Below are 22506 nucleotides of genomic sequence, written 5' to 3'. Positions count from 1 at the left end.
TTGACTGCTAATATCTACATGGATTTTCAAAAACATACCTGCACTTAACCTACGCAGAGACAGAAAGTTCACCCTAACTGAGTCTCACAACACTTCCCTCCCCACCCCTCTGCTTTTCACACAAACTTGCAAGTCACTCACCTGCATTTAGGCCACACTCCAGGCTTTGTGTCAGCTTGATGCAATTGATTGTCAACAGCCTGTGTCTCTATGGGGGAGGTCAAAGGGCATTAGAATTAAGTCACCCTGGTTTAAGAAAAACAGCAAATTGGACCAAGCTGAAGGCTACAATACCCTCCCCTCCCCACCCCGGAGCTTTTGACACACAACCAAGAGCTACCCCCAGCAGTAAGCCCTCACCCTGGGCTAGCTCACACACTGGTCCTTGACGGCAAGCCCCCTCAAGTTTGGAGAACCACAGAGGCCTGAAGCTGGGCGGTGCCCAGCTTCAGGCCCAGTTCTAGCAGGCACGTTTTTGCAAATTTGCACAGATATCACAGGCAAATAGCTCTCTGGAAGGCAAAAATTGAGTTTGCAGGCAAAATGTACTAAATCTCGCATGTAGCAGCTCAACTTGGGACAAGCCCACTTAAATTGACTGCTAATATCTACATGGATTTTCAAAAACATACCTGCACTTAACCTACGCAGAGACAGAAAGTTCACCCTAACTGAGTCTCACAACACTTCCCTCCCCACCCCTCTGCTTTTCACACAAACTTGCAAGTCACTCACCTGCATTTAGGCCACACTCCAGGCTTTGTGTCAGCTTGATGCAATTGATTGTCAACAGCCTGTGTCTCTATGGGGGAGGTCAAAGGGCATTAGAATTAAGTCACCCTGGTTTAAGAAAAACAGCAAATTGGACCAAGCTGAAGGCTACAATACCCTCCCCTCCCCACCCCGGAGCTTTTGACACACAACCAAGAGCTACCCCCCAGCAGTAAGCCCTCACCCTGGGCTAGCTCACAGACTGGTCCTTGACGGCAAGCCCCCTCAAGTTTGGAGAACCACAGAGGCCTGAAGCTGGGCGGTGCCCAGCTTCAGGCCCAGTTCTAGCAGGCACGTTTTTGCAAATTCGCACAGATATCACAGGCAAATAGCTCTCTGGAAGGCAAAAATTGAGTTTGCAGGCAAAATGTACTAAGTCTCGCATGTAGCAGCTCAACTTGGGACAAGCCCACTTAAATTGACTGCTAATATCTACCTGGATTTTCAAAAACTTACCTGCACTTAGCCTACGCAGAGACAGAAAGTTCACCCTAACTGAGTCTCACAACACTTCCCTCCCCACCCCTCTGCTTTTCACACAAACTTGCAAGTCACTCACCTGCATTTAGGCCACACTCCAGGCTTTGTGTCAGCTTGATGCAATTGATTGTCAACAGCCTGTGTCTCTATGGGGGAGGTCAAAGGGCATTAGAATTAAGTCACCCTGGTTTAAGAAAAACAGCAAATTGGACCAAGCTGAAGGCTACAATACCCTCCCCTCCCCACCCCGGAGCTTTTGACACACAACCAAGAGCTACCCCCCAGCAGTAAGCCCTCACCCTGGGCTAGCTCACACACTGGTCCTTGACGGCAAGCCCCCTCAAGTTTGGAGAACCACAGAGGCCTGAAGCTGGGCGGTGCCCAGCTTCAGGCCCAGTTCTAGCAGGCACGTTTTTGCAAATTCGCACAGATATATATATATATATATATATATATATATATATATATTTTTTACAAAGCCTGAATATCAGCTGTTTCCCATCTCTCACCAATCATCTAGAGAGGAGATGACTGATATTCAGTGATTTAACAGACAAAAGGTCAAACTTCTTATCAGCCATCTCTTTTAATTGAAAGAAAAATTTAAAACTTGGTAGTGGGTATTGAATTATGAAATATGTACAGTTATTTATTTTTACAGTGCAATCTCAGTTATTTGAACTCTCAATGTTTTTCAGCACTCCCTATTCTTTGCACAAATAGTTGTTAATTCTCTTGAATTTGCTTCAGTCAGTTTTTTGCCTCCTATTTTTTGAACAAAATTTATTTTCCCTAGGAAGTTAAAAAAAATTTGGTACTTCCACTGCAGCGATTGTCGCATAACATTATTATGAAAATGTTAATATGCCAAGTAAATTGTTTTCTTTTACACTCCAAGGATAATTCTCTGATTTCTCAGTTGTATAGTCAGTACTGCACAGCACAAAATTTCATTATCCCTTAATTGTTTTGTTATTTCCAACTTTACTCCAAGTTAACTCTCATGTAGCAAAGTGTAGAAAAACTGCTGGGGATAACCAGCTCCCATAACTGCCTGATGGATTTTTTTGGTAAAGATTTTGACAGGGACGGTTAAGGATTTATACACAATTGTTATTTGATTCTATGTCAAACAATTTCCTAAATAAATTTAATTTAAAACCAGATACAAATGACTATGGACTGAAAAAAAAAATTCCGTTGATTAATTAGACTTACGACATTTATTGCATTCAACATACATGTACAAAGAACGCACTCCTTACACAGATTGGAGTTGAGATTGTATGGGAGAACCAAAGTTGATTGCAGTGAATGAAAGGATATTGGGACATATATCTGGCACCCCTGTAGATTTTGCAGGGGCAGATGATATCATTACCAAATTGGCAAAGGAGAGAACCTACGCTAGGATTGAGGTTATCAAACGTACTCTCTGATCCAGTTTTGATTATTACTAGTTTCCATATATACAAAGTAGCAAAAGGAATTCACAAGTGATTGTTGTTTTGACTTTACAATATCAAGAATATTAAGAGGCAGCCAATTACTGCTGTAGATTCTCTGAGCAAAACAGTATCACTTTGCACTCTCAAAACAAAGGAACTAATGTGATTGACAGGAAGTTATGAAAGGTTCATGTTTTCCTATCCCTACCGAAACAAATGGGAAAATTACATGTATATACTGCATTCTTAGATTAAGTTAAGAACAAGAAAGACATCTTGACCCTCTTGTAAATCAATATCAGTTGCATGGAACTGAGCACTTAGTTTGAGTAATTATACAAAAACCAAAATAAACAACTTTAAGTGTACAAGAATATAGCTATCAACCTGGGAATAACAGAAATTTTTAAAAATGAACTTTTCAATCTAATTTATTGAATTAATGAGCTACAAGTGCAGTAAGAAAATATAAAAATGGCACAAAGCTAATTTTACTTGAAGAAATATCTCTCCTGTATTCAAACATCTCCAATGTGCATCTCCCTCAAACAGAACGTAAACATAAAAAAAATCACTCAATTTGACTAGAAAAAGGTGAAATTTTTAATATTTTGTAAATCCCTAGCTATAACTTATAATGACTCGTTTTTCAATTGTTCCACAGTGTACTAGTTTGCAACGATCTCCTAGTATTAGTAGACCACATGAGTTGATATAACAACACTGGCCTACTATTGTCCGTATTAGCTTGCAATTTTAATATTATCTTGATTAAAGATTTCTTTTAGAAAATTGCTCCCTCGTCAGAAAAAAAAAAAACACTACAAACAGTTTAAAGGTGTGTATGCATTCATAAATATTTGAAGTTATCTTACCTCCTTAATTAACAGAGCTGTCGGACCTTTCGCCTTCCCCCGACACAACAAAACCCCTTCTAGTTTTGACATTTATCACATTAAAAGTTTTCCTTCAAATCTGCTGTTAAAAGGGAACATTTCCACACAGTCGCGCAGGAAAAATAAGACGAGGCGTAGGAAAAATTCGATCGCTTCCAAACCTGAAAACTTATGCAAAAATTAAAAAGATCCTTTCTTTTCTTATCCACCATCCTAATACAGGAAGATATCTGAAGTAACTGCTATTTTTATCCTGTTTTGTCCAAATCTCTAGAACGAAGCAAAGACAATTAAAATTCGCCTCTTCGCTCGTTCTCAGGTAGGTACTTCATATATGGTATTATTAATAATTACCATATATGAAGTACCTACCATATCCAGCGCCAGTTCCGCTGGATAAGGATAATACGGGCTCGGAGAACGAGATTGCCGCCATTTTTTAAATGCTGGATCTGGGTACTAGGAGTCTAGGATCAGGAATCGGAAGACCTTAGATAACATAGTCTCCTTTGCAGCCGTTATTAGTGTCGTCACGCTACGCTCCGTGGGGAGGAGCGTTGCGTGACGACCCTAATAACGGCTGCGAAGGAGACTAGCTATAGATAACAAGGACTGGAACCAGATTTCAGAGCCTAGTGCTTTTCGCGAAAACGTGGGTTTGGTGGGGGTGCCCATTCTCGCGGGCTCACAAACCTGGTTCCAGTACTTGTTATTTAAGGATTATTTAAGGATTTTCCTAGGAATCTCATTCCCATTCAAAAACGCGCGTGGGCTCTGAGGACGAGATTGGGGTACAAGCGCAAAGATCAACCAATCACCAACCCTTGCTCGGTGAAAGGAAAATTAAGAAAAAATGCCTCTGTTCCAACAAATCAGGAGCCGATGATCATGGGCTCCTGGTATTACATTGTTGATGGGGAGTTTGCTGCATATGCATTAAAAATATATATAACTTTAGTTTAGAAAGGATGAGGAACTACGTCCATACGATAAGCAGATTTCTATAAATGCTAGCAAAAAAATTGGAGCTCCGCTTTTAGGCTTGGCTAAATATATATATTATTGATTAGAAGGTCCAGAAAATGCACTTTATGATCAAGGAAAGTATCTACAGTAAACCGCAAAAATTCTTGTAAAATGAATTAAGCTTGTTAAGGACTTGGCCGGTTAACGTCAGAGCGCTTCAGCAAAATAAGTGTGTCGTCTACATACCGTATATAGAACTTAATTGTGCTATCAAAAATCAATTTAGTAACGAACTAGTACTGTTCCTCTAATTCGGTCATAATGATATTATACATCAAAAGATACGATATTGAGTAGGAATTTTTTTAATACATTGAACTGCCTCAAAACATTATTTAACTGAATACTGATTAAGATTTAAAGGAGCAAGAAAATCAGAAAGAAATTTACCCGCTACTGATACGCCTGATAAGGAGTGTTGGTAACTTTGTTTTCTGTTGGTGTGTCTTGGGAAAGCCATGAGCTTGTCCAATTTGGGCGGTCGCTGGTCTCGTCTGTTTCTTTTGATCATAATTTATTTGTCCATGTTTATTTAGGATGTAGAGATAGTTCTGTAATGAGTTCAACCTTGTTATCGTGGGTTCCTTTTGTAAACGTTTAAACTTGGACTTGTCGGCAAATAGACTTTCAAGTGAAGAGATGTAGATCTTCTTTCTTCGTTAATACAACACCCTGTCCCTTATCTGGTTTAAGTATTACACAGGTTTTGCGTAGCTTTCTAAGAATACGCATTTGTTTTGCATCCATATAAAATTGCTTGTCAGGTATATACAGGTAACCATAAGTAAAGATTCTCGTAAAGGTTTTCGTTCCTTAGCTTTTCGGCTTCGTGAACATGCCACCAGATCTGAACAATCTATGTTCAGACACTTATTTAATTGTGATAGATTTAAAGAATTAGATTTTCGGCCTGCCTGACTCCACCAATTGTTCAATTGATGTCAGTTTTAATGACCATATTTATCAGGCAGTTCACAATAACCGTGAAATAATAGATCGTAATGACAATCGGTCACAGTTTGGTTTTCTAGAAGCTTTCTACATAAAGAACTTGAAGCCTACAATTAATGAAGGCTTTGAAGCCTCCAGAGAATTAGACTTGTTCTCGACTGATAACTTTATTCCTTGTGTACCATATGCTAGTTATCTTAGGTATAAATACTGCTAGTGTAACATCCTTGTGATACGACATGATTGTGACTCTGGAATACAGTTGAAACATTGTATCTTCTTCATTAAATTTTGCATAAACAAAAATTTGATTCAGCGATGATTGCTATTCTTGGACTCGCTTTTTTCTTGTTTATTTAAAAATGTCGGATGGATCTGGATTCTGAAGGAATCTGTTACCGCAGTTTAGCTTATTGTTAGAAAGAAGTAATGCAATGGTCTCATGCTGATTTTTGTTTGGTAGGAAGTTGAATAACAACGATTTAAAGTCGTTGCCTGAAGGAATTTTCGATCATAACGAACAGCTGGCTGTGATGTGAGTACCTAGAACTATCACTAATGTACCTGTCAAATCGAAGCTTCAACATCCCCCCCGGGCATACCCCGGGCATTTGACCCCTTTGCCTTCCTGGGGGATGGGAAATTTGATCCCCATGCATAAGGGGTGGGGAATTTGAACCCTAGCCTTGATATGTCATGTGACGTGCCTAAGTGCGTGCACGAGGCATGATAAGTTAGTGGGCCCCCCCCCCCCCCCCCCACAAGTTATGGCGGAGGTCGACATGTCAATTTGGTCTGATTTTTAAACAAGAAATTCCGCTCTAAAAGGGCAAGCCCCTCCTTCATTTCACACCTTTGTGGGCGTGAGATGCAAATTTAGTCACTGTTCAGTCGTGGCAAGTTGTTGACTCAAGCGTCCACTGAAAAATATGCCTCAAAATTTTATAATATCACCACAGCAATGTGAGACATCAAGTTCTTATTTGTCTAACAAGGGTTATTCTAAAAACTAAGCCAATTTTACGGGTAAAAGCCGATGAAAAAGGCACATGTTTGTTAGTTGTTTACGCTCTGATGGTTTATTGACAACTGAAGGTGAGAATGGCCTGGCCAGGCCCCTTTTATCCCGGAACTTCCTGTTGAAGGGAAGGGTTGTGGCTTCATGCGGGGCCGCTGCGCACAAGATACAATTGATAATAAAAGCTTTTAAGCTTTAAAAATAATCTGGGTTTAGTCTACGATGTTTGGCATATCGTGTTCGTATTTCAGGTATGCTCACAGTGTTTTCTCAGTTCTTATTACATCGGATGCGAATCATTTGCTGTTAATTTAAACTTTGCTTCGAGAACTGAAGGCGTTTCTGGCATTCAAAATTCATCCATGTGCATGTGAAACTTGAGTCACCACATGCAATAAAACACTGGAGGCGCCCTCGGTTACTATTTACTGTAGAACTGAGAAATTTTGATCTCCGTGTAATATTGTATATCGCTTAAAACTATATAAAATAGATATCGATTATTATATAAAATTAAGTGGTTTATCAAGTGGTAGCAAATCGATAAATCGCTATCCCGCCAGTGGCGATATCATTTTTATCAACACTTGTGTCATACCATTTTTGACCAATCAGCTCGCAGTATTTTCGTGTGCTGTCAAGCACCGGTGGTTTTCCGAAGGATTTTCCGCCGTTTGGCTGTCGTTTGGTCTTTTGGGAGTTTTTGAGTTAGTCTTTTCGCGAGTCGAAGTTAAGTTTATTCTAAAATGGAGACGAGCACAAGCAGATTTGTCGAGATCACAGATAAGAAACTGATCGAATTCGTAGAAGAACAAGAAAATCCGAATACAAAGAAGAAAACTGCGTACGACGTCGAGTTGTGTGAGGGTATTTGAAAGCAGCGATGAAAGCAGTAAGCTTAATAGAACAATATGTTCAGATTTCCTTGTTACTGTAAGCCAAATTTCAAACCATATTTAATATGCCATTACCTATACCAGGGACCTACCTGTTTATACGTTTTCTATTTATATATATTTTATTTGTGGCCTTTTCGCTTAAAGTAAGTCTTACTTTGTATCGACATAACTCGGCCTGGTTTAGGATTGACACAAATAAACAACTGACTGTAAGCTTATGTACTCAATTTCAAACCTTAGTTTTTGAAATAAAGAAGAAAGCATATTTTGTTGTATTGTGAGGATTTTATGTTATAAAAAGAAAATTACATGGTCGCTTGGAGATACGAAATTTCTCTTCTCATGTTGAAAAATATTTCACTCGTTCGCTGCGCTCACTCGTGAAATATTTTTTTAACACTCGAAGAAAAATTTCGTATCTCCGCGCGGCCATGTAATATCCTCTATATGGCTTATTTCCCCGTGGTGGAGTATTTGAACAGCTATTTGGACTGGAGAGGGGGGAAATTTGAACACTAATTTTCAAAAAATTCAAATTCTCGGGGGCATTGTCTGGGTGGAATGTTGAAGCTTCCATTTGACTGGTACATAATAACCCAAAAGAGATTGACAAATAGCAAACTGGGAAAACAGTTTAAGGGTATGTTACTTTGTAAATGACATATTTGCAAAATTTTCCAAGAGATAATTTAACACTTTATAAATCAGTTCAGTTGCGTCAATTTCATGGAAAAATTTTGTTAAAAATTTCGTGATGGTGGGGGGTTTTCAATTCCGGTTGACACAGACGAGGACAACGACAAGCTTGTGGTTACTGTGGTGGAAAATATTAAAAGACAAACAACCTACCCGGTCTGACAGTAAGGGTCCTGTGAATGCTGTCATTGAAAATAATCAGGTTTTAAAGACAATTAGAAAATTAATTTTATTTCGCTTTAAGAACCTGCACGGATATTAGTCCCCGGACATCATCTGTTTCTCTTGAATCTCGTAGTCAGTTTTCTTCGAGCCTCACTCTGGAAAGCTGTTTCAGTTCTCGGAACATAAAATGACCACAATTATATTTTCGTGCCAAATAAAGGTTATCGGTTATTTAGGAAGCTGTTTCATAGTATTAATGAGCTGTATGTATATTGGTTAGAAGCTTAATTTGTTTGTGTTTAGAAACTTGGGTGACAATGAACTGAGGACCTTGCCTTCGGGTATTTTTGACGGCAATATCCGGCTGAGAAGCCTGTGAGTATTTATTATTATTATTATTATTATTATTATTATTATTATTATTGTCATTGTCATTGTCATTGTCATTGTCATTGTCATTGTCATTGTCATTGTCATTGTCATTGTCGTTATCGTTATCATTATCGTTATCATTATCGTTATCATTATCATTATCATTATTATTATTATTATTATTATTATTATTATTATTATTATTATTTTCTTCTCTGAATAACAGGTGCGTTGTTACAAAATGACTAATCATGCAATAAATAAAAAACAACAACAACTGGCATTTGATACTATTCTGGCTATTTAACGTTGTTGCTCCAGTTTATGGCTAAAGAAATAAGAAGAATATAAAAATAAAAGATCAAAAGACTGTGTTAACTGAGAAAACATAGGAAGTTCAAAATTTTTCTTTTTTGCGAAACAAACAATGTTCTTCATCAGAAAGAAACAATATTCGTAAAGTTACTTATGAGAAACGTTACTTTATTTTTATTATTTAATTCTATTCATTTGCTACTGTCAAAAAAAGCAGACAACTAATCTAAAAAGAAAAGCTGATGGCACCTGTTTAGAAAATTTACATTTGGAAACAACTGCATTTAATTTAAGATTATATGTATGATAGGAACTTGAATAACAACCAGCTCGTGGACTTGCCTGCACGTGTTTTTGGTAATAACACTAACCTGGGACGGCTGTAAGTGAAAATACCCTTTTATCTTTAAAATGATCCCTGAATAATTTCTTATAATGTAATAATGAGCAACAACCGCACTGATCGTCTTCCAATTATATCTTGATAGCTTACGTCCTGGGGACGACTACTTATATCGCAGTTTAGTGGGCCAATATGGTGAAGGGAACATTCCTCCAGAATACCTTGATGATAAAGCTGACCTCTGGGGTCTGTAAGTAAACGTTCAAAGATTCGTTATCTAATTCAAAGTGTATAAACTTGCGTTTTCTTTTGCAATGAGTTTAACAGTTTTTTTTCTTTTTTTTCAATGAGAATAATTAGAGGCTTGAAGCAATCGGTATCATGGCTGATTGTAACTCAAAACCGTTAATCTGAAACAAACTTATGTATTTTGACTGTGGATGCTTATGATCAGAAAATTTTTGTTAAGTGGATGTTCTTAGCAATTCTCCTTTAGCTAAAAACAATAAATAAAAAAGCAACATATTTTCCCTGCTGAGAGTGAAAAACATATTTTTGACAGGTTCTTGTCTAACAACGAATTGAGGAACTTGTCTCGAGGAATGTTTGACAACAATACCAATTTGACGACTCTGTAAGTGAGGCTCTTCCTACATTACAGAACATTAATTCTTATGAACACAAGCGGGACGGACACACCACCATCAATAAGATACCTAATCAGCATCATAAAAACCGAACAAGTCTTTCTGATTTAACTACTACTTTTTGTTTTTTATTATTCGATGTTTTTCTTCCTAATTTTGTTGTGTGTTTTTTTTTATTATGATCCCGAGAATTCTCTAGAAAAACTTTGGGAAGGGTTTCGTTTCAAGGGTAAATTTGGGTTATGATTAACAAAAAGACAAACAAACAAAGGACGAAAATACATTTCTCAACTCCTGGTGAGGCATGCAAAACCAAATTTACGCCACGTTTATAGACATAAGTCCTAACTTTCCAAAATTAACAAAATATAAACATCAAAAATATAATGCATTTTTAACAATGCGTAACCTTTTTCCCCAATGTAACGATCAGGACATCTTCAAAAAGTTTTTAGTTTACGGTACTAGTAATGTGGCGGCGAATGACAAACAATAGACACCCAAGCTCAATGAAAAACGTTTGCTTATTCAAAGGTAATTGACGGACTGGTTATGAAACATTGCCATGAAAACAATGGTGCTGCAATTTATGTTGAAAGGGCGGCGACCGTGCACAATCCTTTGTTTAAATGTTTACACGACAGTTGAATATCTTAACACGAACGTTTCTATTGGTTAGTTGCTCCAACACATTTCAAAATCTATTCTCGTCTGTGCACGGATAGAACAAAGAAGTTTTTCAGGCTTCATAACCATTGTCTTTTATTAAATCTGGCTTGATTGGACAAAAATGATATGGAATAGTCCTTAATTAGAAAAAGGTTGAACGAAAAGAAAGGCTCAGATTACCACCTATACCTGTTGTTTATCACTTTTTAATTAACGTTCTTCTAATATCGAGTAAGAGATAATGCGACAATTAACTTTACAAAAAAGCTGCTGAAATAGAACAGTTAAATGTACAAAACATTATCTCCAAGGTGTATTTCTCATTCCATCAGTTACTTGTATGTTTTTTAAGGAAAGTAGCTCTAACAGCACTGTTGAAAAAGCAAAGCAGGTTAGATAGGCGCCAGATGCAACAACTCTTTCAGATACTCCCATCTTTCATCAGATATTCCAACTCCAAAAAGGTTTATGGACCTTACTGCAACCTTGTCCTCTTTGTTTTGTATAGATGGTTGGAAGGTAACGAGCTACGAGAATTGCCTCCTGGGATATTTGACAACAATCCTGAGCTGGATACTCTGTAAGTGAGGCTTATTTAGCTAAAGAAAATGAAGTTTATTCTTGAAAGAATACTGTGAAACATGAGCCTCTTAAACGCAAAATGAAACGGTCTTTTGCCTGTGACTACCACAAGTCTTCGATATCAAGATTTGAACACATAATTATATGGACGTTTGTGAAAGTTTACATATTTAATATTATCTTTTTTTTTTCTGTTTACCCCTGGACACGTGACGAAAACAAGCAGGATACAATACAGTGTGAAAAGTTAAGACTTGGAACTGAAATGACTGATCGCTAAACTACTACCAGCTTTGCTTTCGAAAAATCCATTCTAGCTACAAAATGTTTTCTACGCATAACTTATCTTCTTTGAGGGGGAATTCCTCTTTAAAATATTTAATGTCACTGTTCCCGAGGAACGTACCGCGACAACGATATGCACTAAAGGAATGCGCGAAATACTTAAAGGGGAAGTATCACGAAAATCTGATGTCATTTCAAAACCCAAAAATGTTTGTCTGACAGCAGAAACAAAAAATAATTGTCTAGGTTTGTTATAAATTATCACCCCAGTACAATAAAACTGTCGATTAGTGTCTCTGGCCAGAGACAGAGTAGGTCGGAATGGTTTGAAACTTGAAAAATATTAGGCTAATGTTTTTCAAGATCCCTCATTTTTGTTTCCAAAATACGCTAGAACAGATCACGAGTTGTTCCTTTCAAGAACTGAGTTGATTTCTCTCCTCTCGTTGTTCTAGAATTATTTTGTAGCAAAGTTAAGGTCTTATTTCACCATTTTTAACAAAAAGGGTCAAAAACCCCATGATACTTCCCCTTTAACAAACAAGATAACGACTCAAAATGGCGATATCGAGGGGAACACTGCCTTGCAGTAGGTTAGTCAATGCGACTTCCGGGTCGCGTGACAAAAACAACCTCACTAAGTCCCCCCAACACTACGAGCTGAATGGCAGACAGCACGTGTTGGATCGGACAAGAGTATTGGTTAGCCTGCGATAAATAAAAGCAAAGATGCGAACAAGCTTGAGGGAAGTCGCTGCGCATACTTAAGCGCACCACGCGTGAGTGACCCTAGTTTGTTAAAGCAAGGAACGCAAAAAACCCATCTCCAAATGGGAGGGTGGGAGAGCTAAAACTTTTGATAAATTGACAGTAAATACTGGTTAGGCTGCACAACAGAACTGCGAATTGAACCTTGAGCAGTTTGCTTGGGCTTTTATAATTACACGGTGTCTGCTTACTTAGCCAGTAGTTTAAGCTGTACTATACAGCGGCTTGGCTTTACACGTGTACTTATCAACTTATGAATGAGGCCTCAATACTTTCGGCCAATGCAAATAAATGTTACAGTAAGCTAAGGACTACAAAACCATAATGTTGTGAGCTAAGCTACAACGAAACTATTGATTGTGCTGACCTTGCATGGAAGCATGACTACACAGTAGCTCCACTGAAAGCGATCCGCCATGAATAGCTTGTAAGAACGAGTAGCGCACACGAGCCACGTTCCATCAACAATATTTTACTAAACTGCCAGTAAAATCTAATTTTACTTTGTTCCTAAGCAACAGTACTCAGTAGCTCGAAGTTCATGATGGAAGAAAACAATCTGATTGTCTTGCACTAGAATACAAACTTTCACGCCATGCTATCTTTTGGATGTAATATCCGGGAACTTTCTTTCTACAAAGAAGGAACTTTTGCCTGTATTTCAATACTTTGCCAATATCTGCGAAATACACTAAGTAAGAAGGAATCCCCTTGTCATACCTGACGAAAATCCCTTTGTCACACCTAAGGTCTAATTACTGCTTCTTCCGCGTGTAAGCATAGCACTCAGAGCCAAAAACCCCACAAGTTAGGCCTGCAGCCTGTCAAAGCAGAATAGGTTGTTTGCTACAGACGGTTGTTAGAGCACCTATTTTGCATGTATGCAGCTGCCATGACTGCATATGTCCAAAACTCTTTACTTAAACTGCTCTGTATCTACCTATCTCAAACAGAGGTCTCCAGTGGCGCTCAGCAGTCTCATCTTGGTGGGGGGAATAAGGCGCAGAAGTATCCTGCCTTATCTGGTTATTTCTGAGAAGAGACTCGAACTCGTGAGACGGATGTAAATTACCCGCCGTTGTCAGACGGTATGCATTTGACCTTACCATTTGGGGCCGAGTCCGCTAGAAATCTCACTGTGGCAGCTACGGTGTCACTCTCACTCTTCTTCATTTCTTCAGAAATCGTCAGTGAATGCTAAACAATATCTATAACCTTCTCTAGAGACAGGATCAACAGGTCCAGCAAGTTAAGGTCAGCATAGACTAATTCCAATGATTCAGTCGGCATGCATCAGGCTTCCTATTTCTACTGTGCGTCAGTTTCCCTAATACACAAACCTCGCAATCGCTAGGTCTACTGGTGTTGCTCTGACAGAGCTAGATGCAATCTACTACATGTTCTAATTTCAGAATGTCCTCATAATTACAGTGCCCCCGAATTTCTTGCCAGTCCTTCAGACTACGTGTGGTAGCTGGCAGAATCAGAATCAATCAAACCATCATATGTGCTTACATAATACAATGTAGCATGTTTCTCAATGTTAAATTTAGTAACGTCCTTCTAAATCAGTTCAGCAGAATCCGGCTAGAAAGTAACACTAGCACCCCTCTCGGTTGCAGCTTGGACAAAAAAGATATCTTGAGGATATGATAAAATGCACAAAGCGTTCTTTAGAGTCGCTCTGACGAGTGTTCCAGTTGAATCCTTGCTGGTTATTTTCACGGCTCCTCTTTTGAGCGCAACATTGTTTGATCGTAATCTATTTACTAGTTCAATTTAGTGTTTGTCCGGTTTGAACGTGTTGTCAAGCTTGGCTAACTTGGATTCATCAGCAATGATGTGCCTTCTTCTTCCGGCAATGTGTTAGGTTTTCTTGAATTTGCTTCGCCTGCATGAGTGTTGGTTTCAAATGGGGACGAGTATTCTACTTCATCATGTGAATCATCTGCAGTTTCACAGGCCTGATTAATCTTGTACATGTCTACTCTGTTTTTCGTTATGCGAGGACGCGTTCTGTCACTGTGTGACTTATTACGAAAAGTGCTACACAAGTGTCCATTCTTAGCTTTTTTTCTCTTACACCAGCATTCAATATGACCTGATTAGCCACGTTTGTAACAGGGGTGATACCATTCTTGGTTTCCTTCGCATTTTGATTAGACTTAGTGTGGTTATTCGTAGCCTTCATAATTGAGTCATCTCCGGCGGCTCTTTTAGCTCCTTCTGTGTCTTGGAAACCTTGTAATGCGACCATGAACTTACTGAATGTTTGCTGGTTCTCGCTTTGGGTAATAACAACAAGAAACGGCTTGTAATCATCTGGAAAACACTTTAATACCATGGCTATAAGAAGACCACCAGTCACGGTTTCTCCAGCGCTTCTAAGGACTGCCGAGCAGCAGTCTCTATTGTTATAACATAGTTAGTCACAGATTCATTTGTCTTTACTAGCGACGTCAGTTCAGAATACAATGCGATGACTTTTGGCTTGCCCGTACCAGCAAAATGGGCTCTTAACATCTTCGATTCAATGCTTTTCTTCCATCATTTACAGCATGACTCATGACGAGGAAAAGTTTTTTATCACCGAGAAACTGAATCAGTTTGACGAAAGCTTCTCCGTTCTTAGTTGCACTAAGGCCTTCCTCGGTCTCTGTGACATGGTGTCTTTCAGTACAAGCAATCGCATGTGTCCAAGAAAATTTAACTTCCGACCGTTCATATTTACGTTCATCTCTATCGAAAAGAAGCCTTCCATATCCTGAAAGATGTTCTCTAATGGGACCATAACCTGTTGAATCTCGATATCGGCGCTCATGATCGAGGAAAAAAATATCAGATTATCTAACTCTAGAATACAAACTTTCACGTCATGATTCTTGTTGGATGTAACATACGGGAACCCTTTATTTACAAATTAGGGACTTCTTGCACAGGTAACCTAACGAGGGCAATTATAAGGAGATCACTACTAACACAAGCTTCTATGGACCTTGCAAAAACATTGCTCGCCAAAATAATATTTGTAAAACTGATAGTCCCACTTTCCTTGATAAGACCTAAATGCCAAAGCAAAAGACATGAAAGGAAAGGATGACTACAACAAAAGAAAGGTTAAATAAAACATCTCTGGCAGACAAATCCCAATTGGAAAACACCGTATCAAAATCATAATAGATGTAAAATTCAAGAACTCATCCGAACATTTTGCTGAACTGCTTTGGCGTTCAACACTATAAAATGCAGTTGGCATATAATCAGCAAGAGCAACACCAATGGCATGCAACCAGCAATAATTTACTGTGATACTAAGCCAAATGAGGGGGGGAGGGGGGTCATTTGAAAAAGTACTCACAGACTTTTCCAGTAGCCAAGTTATACTTCGAGTTGTGAACGGTGACTGGTTAAAGCTTTCACAGAACAGGTTAACCTGGTGCACAGCCACGCATTCATTACACCTGGGTATCATTGTAAAGAGGTACACTTGGTTCAGTAAGAAAATGGGCATTGACATATCCGGCTGGATGTTACTGCTCCTTGGAGTTTACAATACTGGCAGAATGTTTTTGATTAATTCCTATTATTTCTTTATTTATAATGGAGTTTGGGAGACCAAAAGATATAATATTCATCACGAAAACTCTCCTTGGAGAAGTTACCCAATTTTCAGACTTTTTCACAAACTTAAAGTTTTGATCGTAATAAATACATCTCATTGCCTGTTAGTGGGGAGAGGTGCAAAGAAAATGGCGATGCGCCCGGATAAGAAAGGCGAAGAAAATATTGCTAGCAAGATAAAACAAGAGGGAACTGCTCATCCACTGCTCATCTTCTCAGTACTAAATTCCAATTTTGCAGGCAATTCGAATTCACTCACATTGCTATTTTAACAAAAAATTAGCACTTGTTGAAACATACTAAATGACCCGGTAGTAAGTCTAATGCTTCACTGTTTCTAAATCCATTAAAAATACACCAATAAAATTCTGCTCCTGAGAATTAGCCTCCTAAATATTGCCGCTGCCAAATTTAAGTATTTCTCAGTTAATAATCAATTTACATCTAGGTAATGCGTACCCCAGACCAAAATTAAATGAAAAATAGAGTTTGATAACGCTGGTATCAAACCAACCGTCAGTGTTCTTGCAATGACGTTTGCGAGGCAGTTATCATCATCATCATCATCATCATCATTTATTTGCCTGTATGTGGATAACAAATTATTAAAAATATACCCCAGGTTGTTAGGCGAGGAGACCTCAGGAAACCACCAGGCTTATAGGAGAGGCCACCTCTACATCAATATTAAACAAGATAAGGGCTGCTACTGTGTCCAGTTCTAATTCGCAGCTGCTGGTAACTCAAAGCCAAAAACCCTGAGACTCGCACCGGTGTGGGGCAACCAAGACCAAGCTCCATTTTTCTCTTCGCCCTATACCCCACTTGGGAGCCTATTTACAGGTTATCTCACCGACTGCAAAACGGTTTTGCTCGGCCGGGATTAAAATAAGTCATTATCATACTTCAAAAAGTACAAATATAAGCAAGTGCACGGATCCCGCGTGGAAATATGAACCACTGAGAAAGAAACGTGATCAAATACGTCATCATGATGCAGAGGACTTTTCATTTTAAGTAAATTTTGATATAACCCTAGTGGAGGTGTAGTATGAAATACCGCTCCTATCTCTTTCTTTTGTATTTTGGTGGTCGCGCCTGTTATCTGCTTCATCATACTTTAGCCGCTAAATCAACAAGGGCTCACTACGTAAAATTTTATTTACTGGAGTAACGCCATAAGACACAAGATACAAGACATAAGATAATCGAGCCCATCCTAGCGTGACAGTTCTAAAATAATAGTAAGGAACGATACAAAATAAAATGAAACATACGAATGAAAACGAACCTTATCGGTGATTCTCCATACACGTAGGTCCAAAAGAGTAAGGATACGACGCCAAATACAGAAGCTTTGCGACGATACGCTACAACGCCAAGTACCGTGGTAGACTGAGGCCCAGTTCAGACGCCGAACTCAGTTTCATGAGCCGAACTTAATTCAGATTAAGGTCGGCCCAAATCACGAAAATTCCCGTCTTTTGATTCCGACACCGAACTTAATTAGCCGAAATTAATTAATTACTGAAAGCAAAGCCAATCGAAATGTCAGCGGTTTTTTTTATTTCTTTTATATTTGAAAAACGTTATAATAATTTATGCATTAGGTTCGGCTCATGAAAAGTTCGACGTCTGAATCCAAGCCATTCCAAAGCCGAAACTCCCGGCTGAGCTAGGCGAAAAGAACGGCTGAGTCGTTCCAAATTGAAACAGCCGTTCTCAACTAATTCAGACGCCGAACTTTTCATGTATTTAATTGGAGGTATTAGGTTCGGCTCATGAAAAGTTCGGCGTCTGAACCGGGCCTAAAAATGCGAAATTTACAACGACGCTAACTGAATTTATACGAAGTAGGAGCTACATTCTATCATGCACGTGACAACGAGAGAAAACAACAAAGAAAAAAAATATATGAAAAACATTTGCATAGCGCGGTAGCACATATATAGACACTTTGATGTCACAGACAGATGGATAGCAGAAGGTTTAAAAACCATCTGTACCACAACTGCTTGCTTTTGTTGTGAAGTAGTGTTTCTTTATAAATACGCGCTTCTTTTCGCGCGAAGGACAACGTAGTCAGGGATGTCGGAATAAATTGAAGGTGGGAAGGGGGGTGGGGGTGGGAGGTTATATTAAAGAGAGCTGAGGACTGTCGTGCTCCCTTGGAACATTTAAAGTATGGTGGCTTTTTGAAAACGATGTAAATATATTTAAAATAAAACTTGAACTGCCAATGTTTTACTTGACGTTTTATTCCAATCTTTTTTTTGGTTGAACTAAATTTAACTCAGCTGTACAACATAATAGCGGAGGGGAGTGGGTGACTAATGCCTTTTACAAATGCGTATTTTAATATTTTGTCGCGAATTTTCATCATCCTCTATCCGTCAATGGTGTAATTGTCAAATCCTCCAAGTGCCCTGTTTTCTTTTTCTTTCTCTCTGAAGTTCTTTCCCACATAATGTTATTAAAAGTTTCCCATCTCCTAAAATATTCTTTTATGAAGAGGTGTATTTAACACATTACCTCATTCGATTCTTAATTTATTTACCTTTCCTTACTATTCAAATAATACTTGTGGCTTGTAAAATAACCGCGTTATCACTGAGAGATGGCAATCTTGTTTTAAATTTAATCTGATTTGAACCCTTTGTAATTACCGCAGACTTCTGGACGACAACAACCTGACGCAGTTGAACGAGAGTGTGTTTCACAACTTGAAGAAATTAAAGTACTTGTAAGTACATTATTAAAAAAGATCAGTGCCGAGAACAAGAAAATTCCGGTTCGGTTTCATCTGTTGTTTGCTGCCTGTTATGGATAAACCTAAATTTGTTACAAGAACAATTATTTTACGCACAGGCCAATGAAGATGCCAAAGACACAAAATCTCACAAAATCACACGTAAAAGGTCACAAAAATTAACACTGCTGTTTCTATGTGCAATGATACTTAAGTTCTTAGAACTGCGGAAAATAGCTCTCTTCCAGTTATTTTTTGTTTAGTTTGTGATTATCAAGTTCAATCTTGAGACTTAATTTTATTATTAACTTTAATTTATTTATTACAACTTATGATTACTAATCCAAACTAATGATTTTATTGAGTAAATTAAAGACATTCTAGGCCATTAAGAAATGTCTGGTACTGTTTAATTCCAAGGCACACATGAAATTATACAGTACCAAAGACTTTGATTGGTATTAGGAAGGTATAGTGTCCTGACTCTGTATACCCATCAGTGCACGTGATTGCATTTCTTCCATCCATGTCGCTAACCGCATTCACATTTTTAGGTATCTACAATACAACCAGTTACAAGACCTGCCCAAAAATGTCTTCACCAAGAACACACAACTAATACGGCTGTAAGTAGAAATCTTCTCGTCTTTAAATTCTCACAACTGACAATGGTAGAGGATGGCTGATATACAAGTAAACCTTTAGCAATGAACAACGCTAGATTGTATCTAAAAACTAATTTTTAAAAGTGGAGGAAACTTTGTTTACCTTTGTGACACCATTATGCACTTTACAGTTCTTAATGTAAAAGTGGCGCTGTGAAGCATAAGGAATCTTCTTTGGAACAAACAGCTGTTTCCACAAAGGTGGTCCAAAAAAAGCGTAAAAGCGTTCGCGATAATGCCGAAAGGTAGCCTGGGAAATACCCAATAGATTGCAACGAAAACTCAGAATCCATACTGCCCACCATCTTAAGGCTTTGCTGTACGGTCGAGGCATTATGGATTCTGAGCTTTCGTTGCAATCTATTGGGTACTTCCCAGACTACCTTTCGGCTTTATCGCGTACGCTTTTACGCTTTTTTAGACAACCTTTGTCGAAACAGCTATTGTCATAGTGTGTTGCCAATTAGTCAATAAATAACAATTACGTCCCATAGCGTTTCTTTTGCTATATTTTTGTCGTCGGTACAGGCGCTTGAACAACAACAATTTAACGGTGTTGAATGACAGTCTGTTTCGTGGATTACAGGATTTAGATGAACTGTGAGTGGATGGCCTGTACTTTATTATAGTATAACCGCTGCCCACATAGCATACTAGGCAATGGACACGTATTTCTAAACTCAACATCTGATACTCATTAATATTGATTGCAGTTACTAGCTATGTGACTAAATAGTGTCTGTTTATCAGTAGTCGAAGACTCATTTCAGGGAAATGGGACGAGCTGGTCGTTATTTTAAAATAGTTTGATTTAAGATCAGCGCAGTAACGGACGCCTCAACGTCTATCGAAAAACAAAAGGAGAAGTAACTGAAGACAAAGCTGCATACATGTGTCTCTTGGGAGTAAACAATGTGCAAGCCACGCCGAAGTTGGTGTGATCGCTGATATAGGGTTACTCTAGGTTTTTTGAACTTATTTGGCGACATTTTATTTTTGTCTGTTTGTTTAACTTAGGTGGTTATATGAAAACAATATCATGGCATTAGACGAAAAACTGTTCAAAGATCTGAGAAAACTGGATGAACTGTAAGTAGCATAATATGTTTTTTTTTTTGTATAGGAGAAACATTTAATTTTAAAAACATCAGTTCAGAACCATATGGTGTTACGTTTTGAAGAAATGTGTCACTCAAAACTTGGAATTAAGAAAATTGTCCAGCCTGTTTGTAAGAAAGAATCAATATGGAACAGAGATATTGCTTCATTAGGACCACAATTTTTCCTTAGTGCAAAAAAAATAAATAAATAATAAAAAATAAATAGATAAATAAAACATTCTCCCTGAAGGTTAACTATTTCTGTACATGTGTTATATAGAAGTTTTACGGTTTTACTTTAAGGGCGACTGAGTATATATGGTCTCGAACGTTTGGCGTTGTGAAAATGTTTGTGAAGCGATGAAAAATGTTAGATTTTATTTGTGGGCAAATTTGATAGATAGCATATAACCTCCGTTGTTGGACAATACAGGAGTATTGTTCGCGAATTCATATCAGTTAGGATGACATCTCAGCTTGTGTTTGCAAGGGGAAAGTATTTTATTTTTTAGCTCTTGTACACTGTTCATTGACAAATTAGTAGTAGTCACACGTGGTGATAAGACAACAACATAAGCAGTTGGTAACTTAAATTAAAGAACATTTCCTGTTTCTCTGGCAAACACCGCTTACGCTGGTCATCTGTTTATCAATGTTGTAGTCTCATAAGTTTGATTTTACACCGTTTGGGTCAACAGAGATTTGTCTTCCAACAACGTGAAGACTCTGCCACCAGGTGTTTTTGACAGCTTCAGTAACCTAACCTATCTGTAAGTGACAATTGGTGTTGCGATTATTGAAGACCCATAACTACTTTAAGTAATGTAACGTGGTTACTTTAAATCGCTTTGTTATCTTATATCATTTCATTCTGTGATTGCATAAGAAAAAAAAAAATAACATCAATAAAGCGTGGATCATTTCAGTTACTGATATATATGACCTTTTTGAAACAGTTAAAGCTGTTTCAAAAGACTTTATCCGTTAGGTGTGCAGGTTGTAAAACTGGTCACAGCTGAAAAGAAAGGCCATGAAGAATTATCTTCGACAGTTAATCCTGAATGTAGTTATCATGGAAAATCATTAAGTTAATTAAATTTCATTTGAGGATCTTTCATTCATAAATTTTTCATTAGTTGTTCATATATGTCTACTTATATTATCATTGTATACATTCACTGTGCAGAATGTTCATACTGTTGGATGTTTAATACACAGTACTTAAAGGTTGGAAAATTCCAGTAGGGATGCAAGGATGTGTTTGTACTGCACTAGTTAATCACAACATAAGCGTGGCCACAATCCGTCAATCACAATTACAACCCATGCTAATGCTAATTTGAATATGCTTAAGCTTATGTAACAAGTTAAGGCAGCCAGTTATATATCTTTTCTTTCTTATATCACATTGCATTCATTCGCCTTTTTGCAGGTTTCTGGCACGTAACAAACTAGATGACATCCCTCCTGACGTCTTTCGTAACTTGACCAAGCTGAAAATACTGTAAGTAAATTTTGAGTTTAGCTTACTTCTTACAATTTGAATTGGAATCGCCAAACACTGCACCAATTTAACAAACGCACATAGAAAATTTTCAATCATAGGCGCAAAATTAAAGTATTAGGTACGAACTATCACAAGTCATAATTCCTCTCAATTTGCATTGCAACTCTCTATAAGGCCTGGCTTTACACTGATCGGTATACTTAGTTGTAATTAACTGAACTTGGTTTAAATAAGACGCTCGTTATACAATGTTTTCAATTTTTACCAACTCCAAAATGAGGCAAGCGCAAGAGAAGAGGAGGACTCACGCAAAAATGTGCGTGGACATATGTGAGGGAGAAGAAAACTGTTTTTCCTAAAGCGCATACATTATTCAGGAAAAAATGCACATTAATGTAATAAAATATCTGTAGAACTATTTTACACAGGAAGCGGCGTAGGGCGCTCAGTCCTTTATCGAGAGATATAATGATGCCCTTGTCAGTTACAAAACCAAAATGTAACCACTCACGTAAGTGAGAGTGAGAATGAAG

At 38.0% G+C, this 22506-nt stretch overlaps 1 protein-coding gene and 2 long non-coding RNA genes across 3 annotated transcripts in view; 1 reads left to right on the top strand and 2 right to left on the bottom strand.

Moving 5' to 3' along the window:
- LOC146460537 (uncharacterized) overlaps positions 1-21974 on the top strand; it is a 222867-nt gene extending 200893 nt beyond the window's left edge. The window contains exons 16-27 of the mRNA XM_085088145.1: positions 6036-6107; positions 8654-8725; positions 9348-9419; positions 9526-9630; positions 9943-10014; positions 11205-11276; positions 18624-18695; positions 19256-19327; positions 19895-19966; positions 20384-20455; positions 21165-21236; positions 21899-21974. Coding sequence (XP_084944271.1) covers positions 6036-6107; positions 8654-8725; positions 9348-9419; positions 9526-9630; positions 9943-10014; positions 11205-11276; positions 18624-18695; positions 19256-19327; positions 19895-19966; positions 20384-20455; positions 21165-21236; positions 21899-21974 — 901 coding nt within the window. The remainder of the gene's footprint in view (positions 1-6035; positions 6108-8653; positions 8726-9347; positions 9420-9525; positions 9631-9942; positions 10015-11204; positions 11277-18623; positions 18696-19255; positions 19328-19894; positions 19967-20383; positions 20456-21164; positions 21237-21898) is intronic.
- On the bottom strand, positions 45-1571 carry LOC146460539 (uncharacterized). The gene is made up of 3 exons (XR_014857605.1): positions 1331-1571; positions 736-802; positions 45-208 (listed from the first exon to the last, which is right to left on the bottom strand). It is a non-coding gene; the product is annotated as an uncharacterized LOC146460539 (long non-coding RNA).
- LOC146460538 (uncharacterized) lies at positions 3113-4651 on the bottom strand. The gene is made up of 2 exons (XR_014857606.1): positions 4203-4651; positions 3113-4099 (listed from the first exon to the last, which is right to left on the bottom strand). It is a non-coding gene; the product is annotated as an uncharacterized LOC146460538 (long non-coding RNA).
- Positions 21975-22506: the final 532 nt, after the last annotated feature.

The sequence above is a fragment of the Pavona decussata genome, unplaced genomic scaffold (genome assembly GCF_977016875.1).
Source record: "Pavona decussata unplaced genomic scaffold, jaPavDecu1.1 SCAFFOLD_211, whole genome shotgun sequence".
Classification (NCBI taxonomy): Eukaryota; Metazoa; Cnidaria; class Anthozoa; order Scleractinia; family Agariciidae; genus Pavona; species Pavona decussata.
Note: the sequence above shows the minus strand (reverse complement) of the source record. Positions and strands in the feature narration are given on the sequence as shown.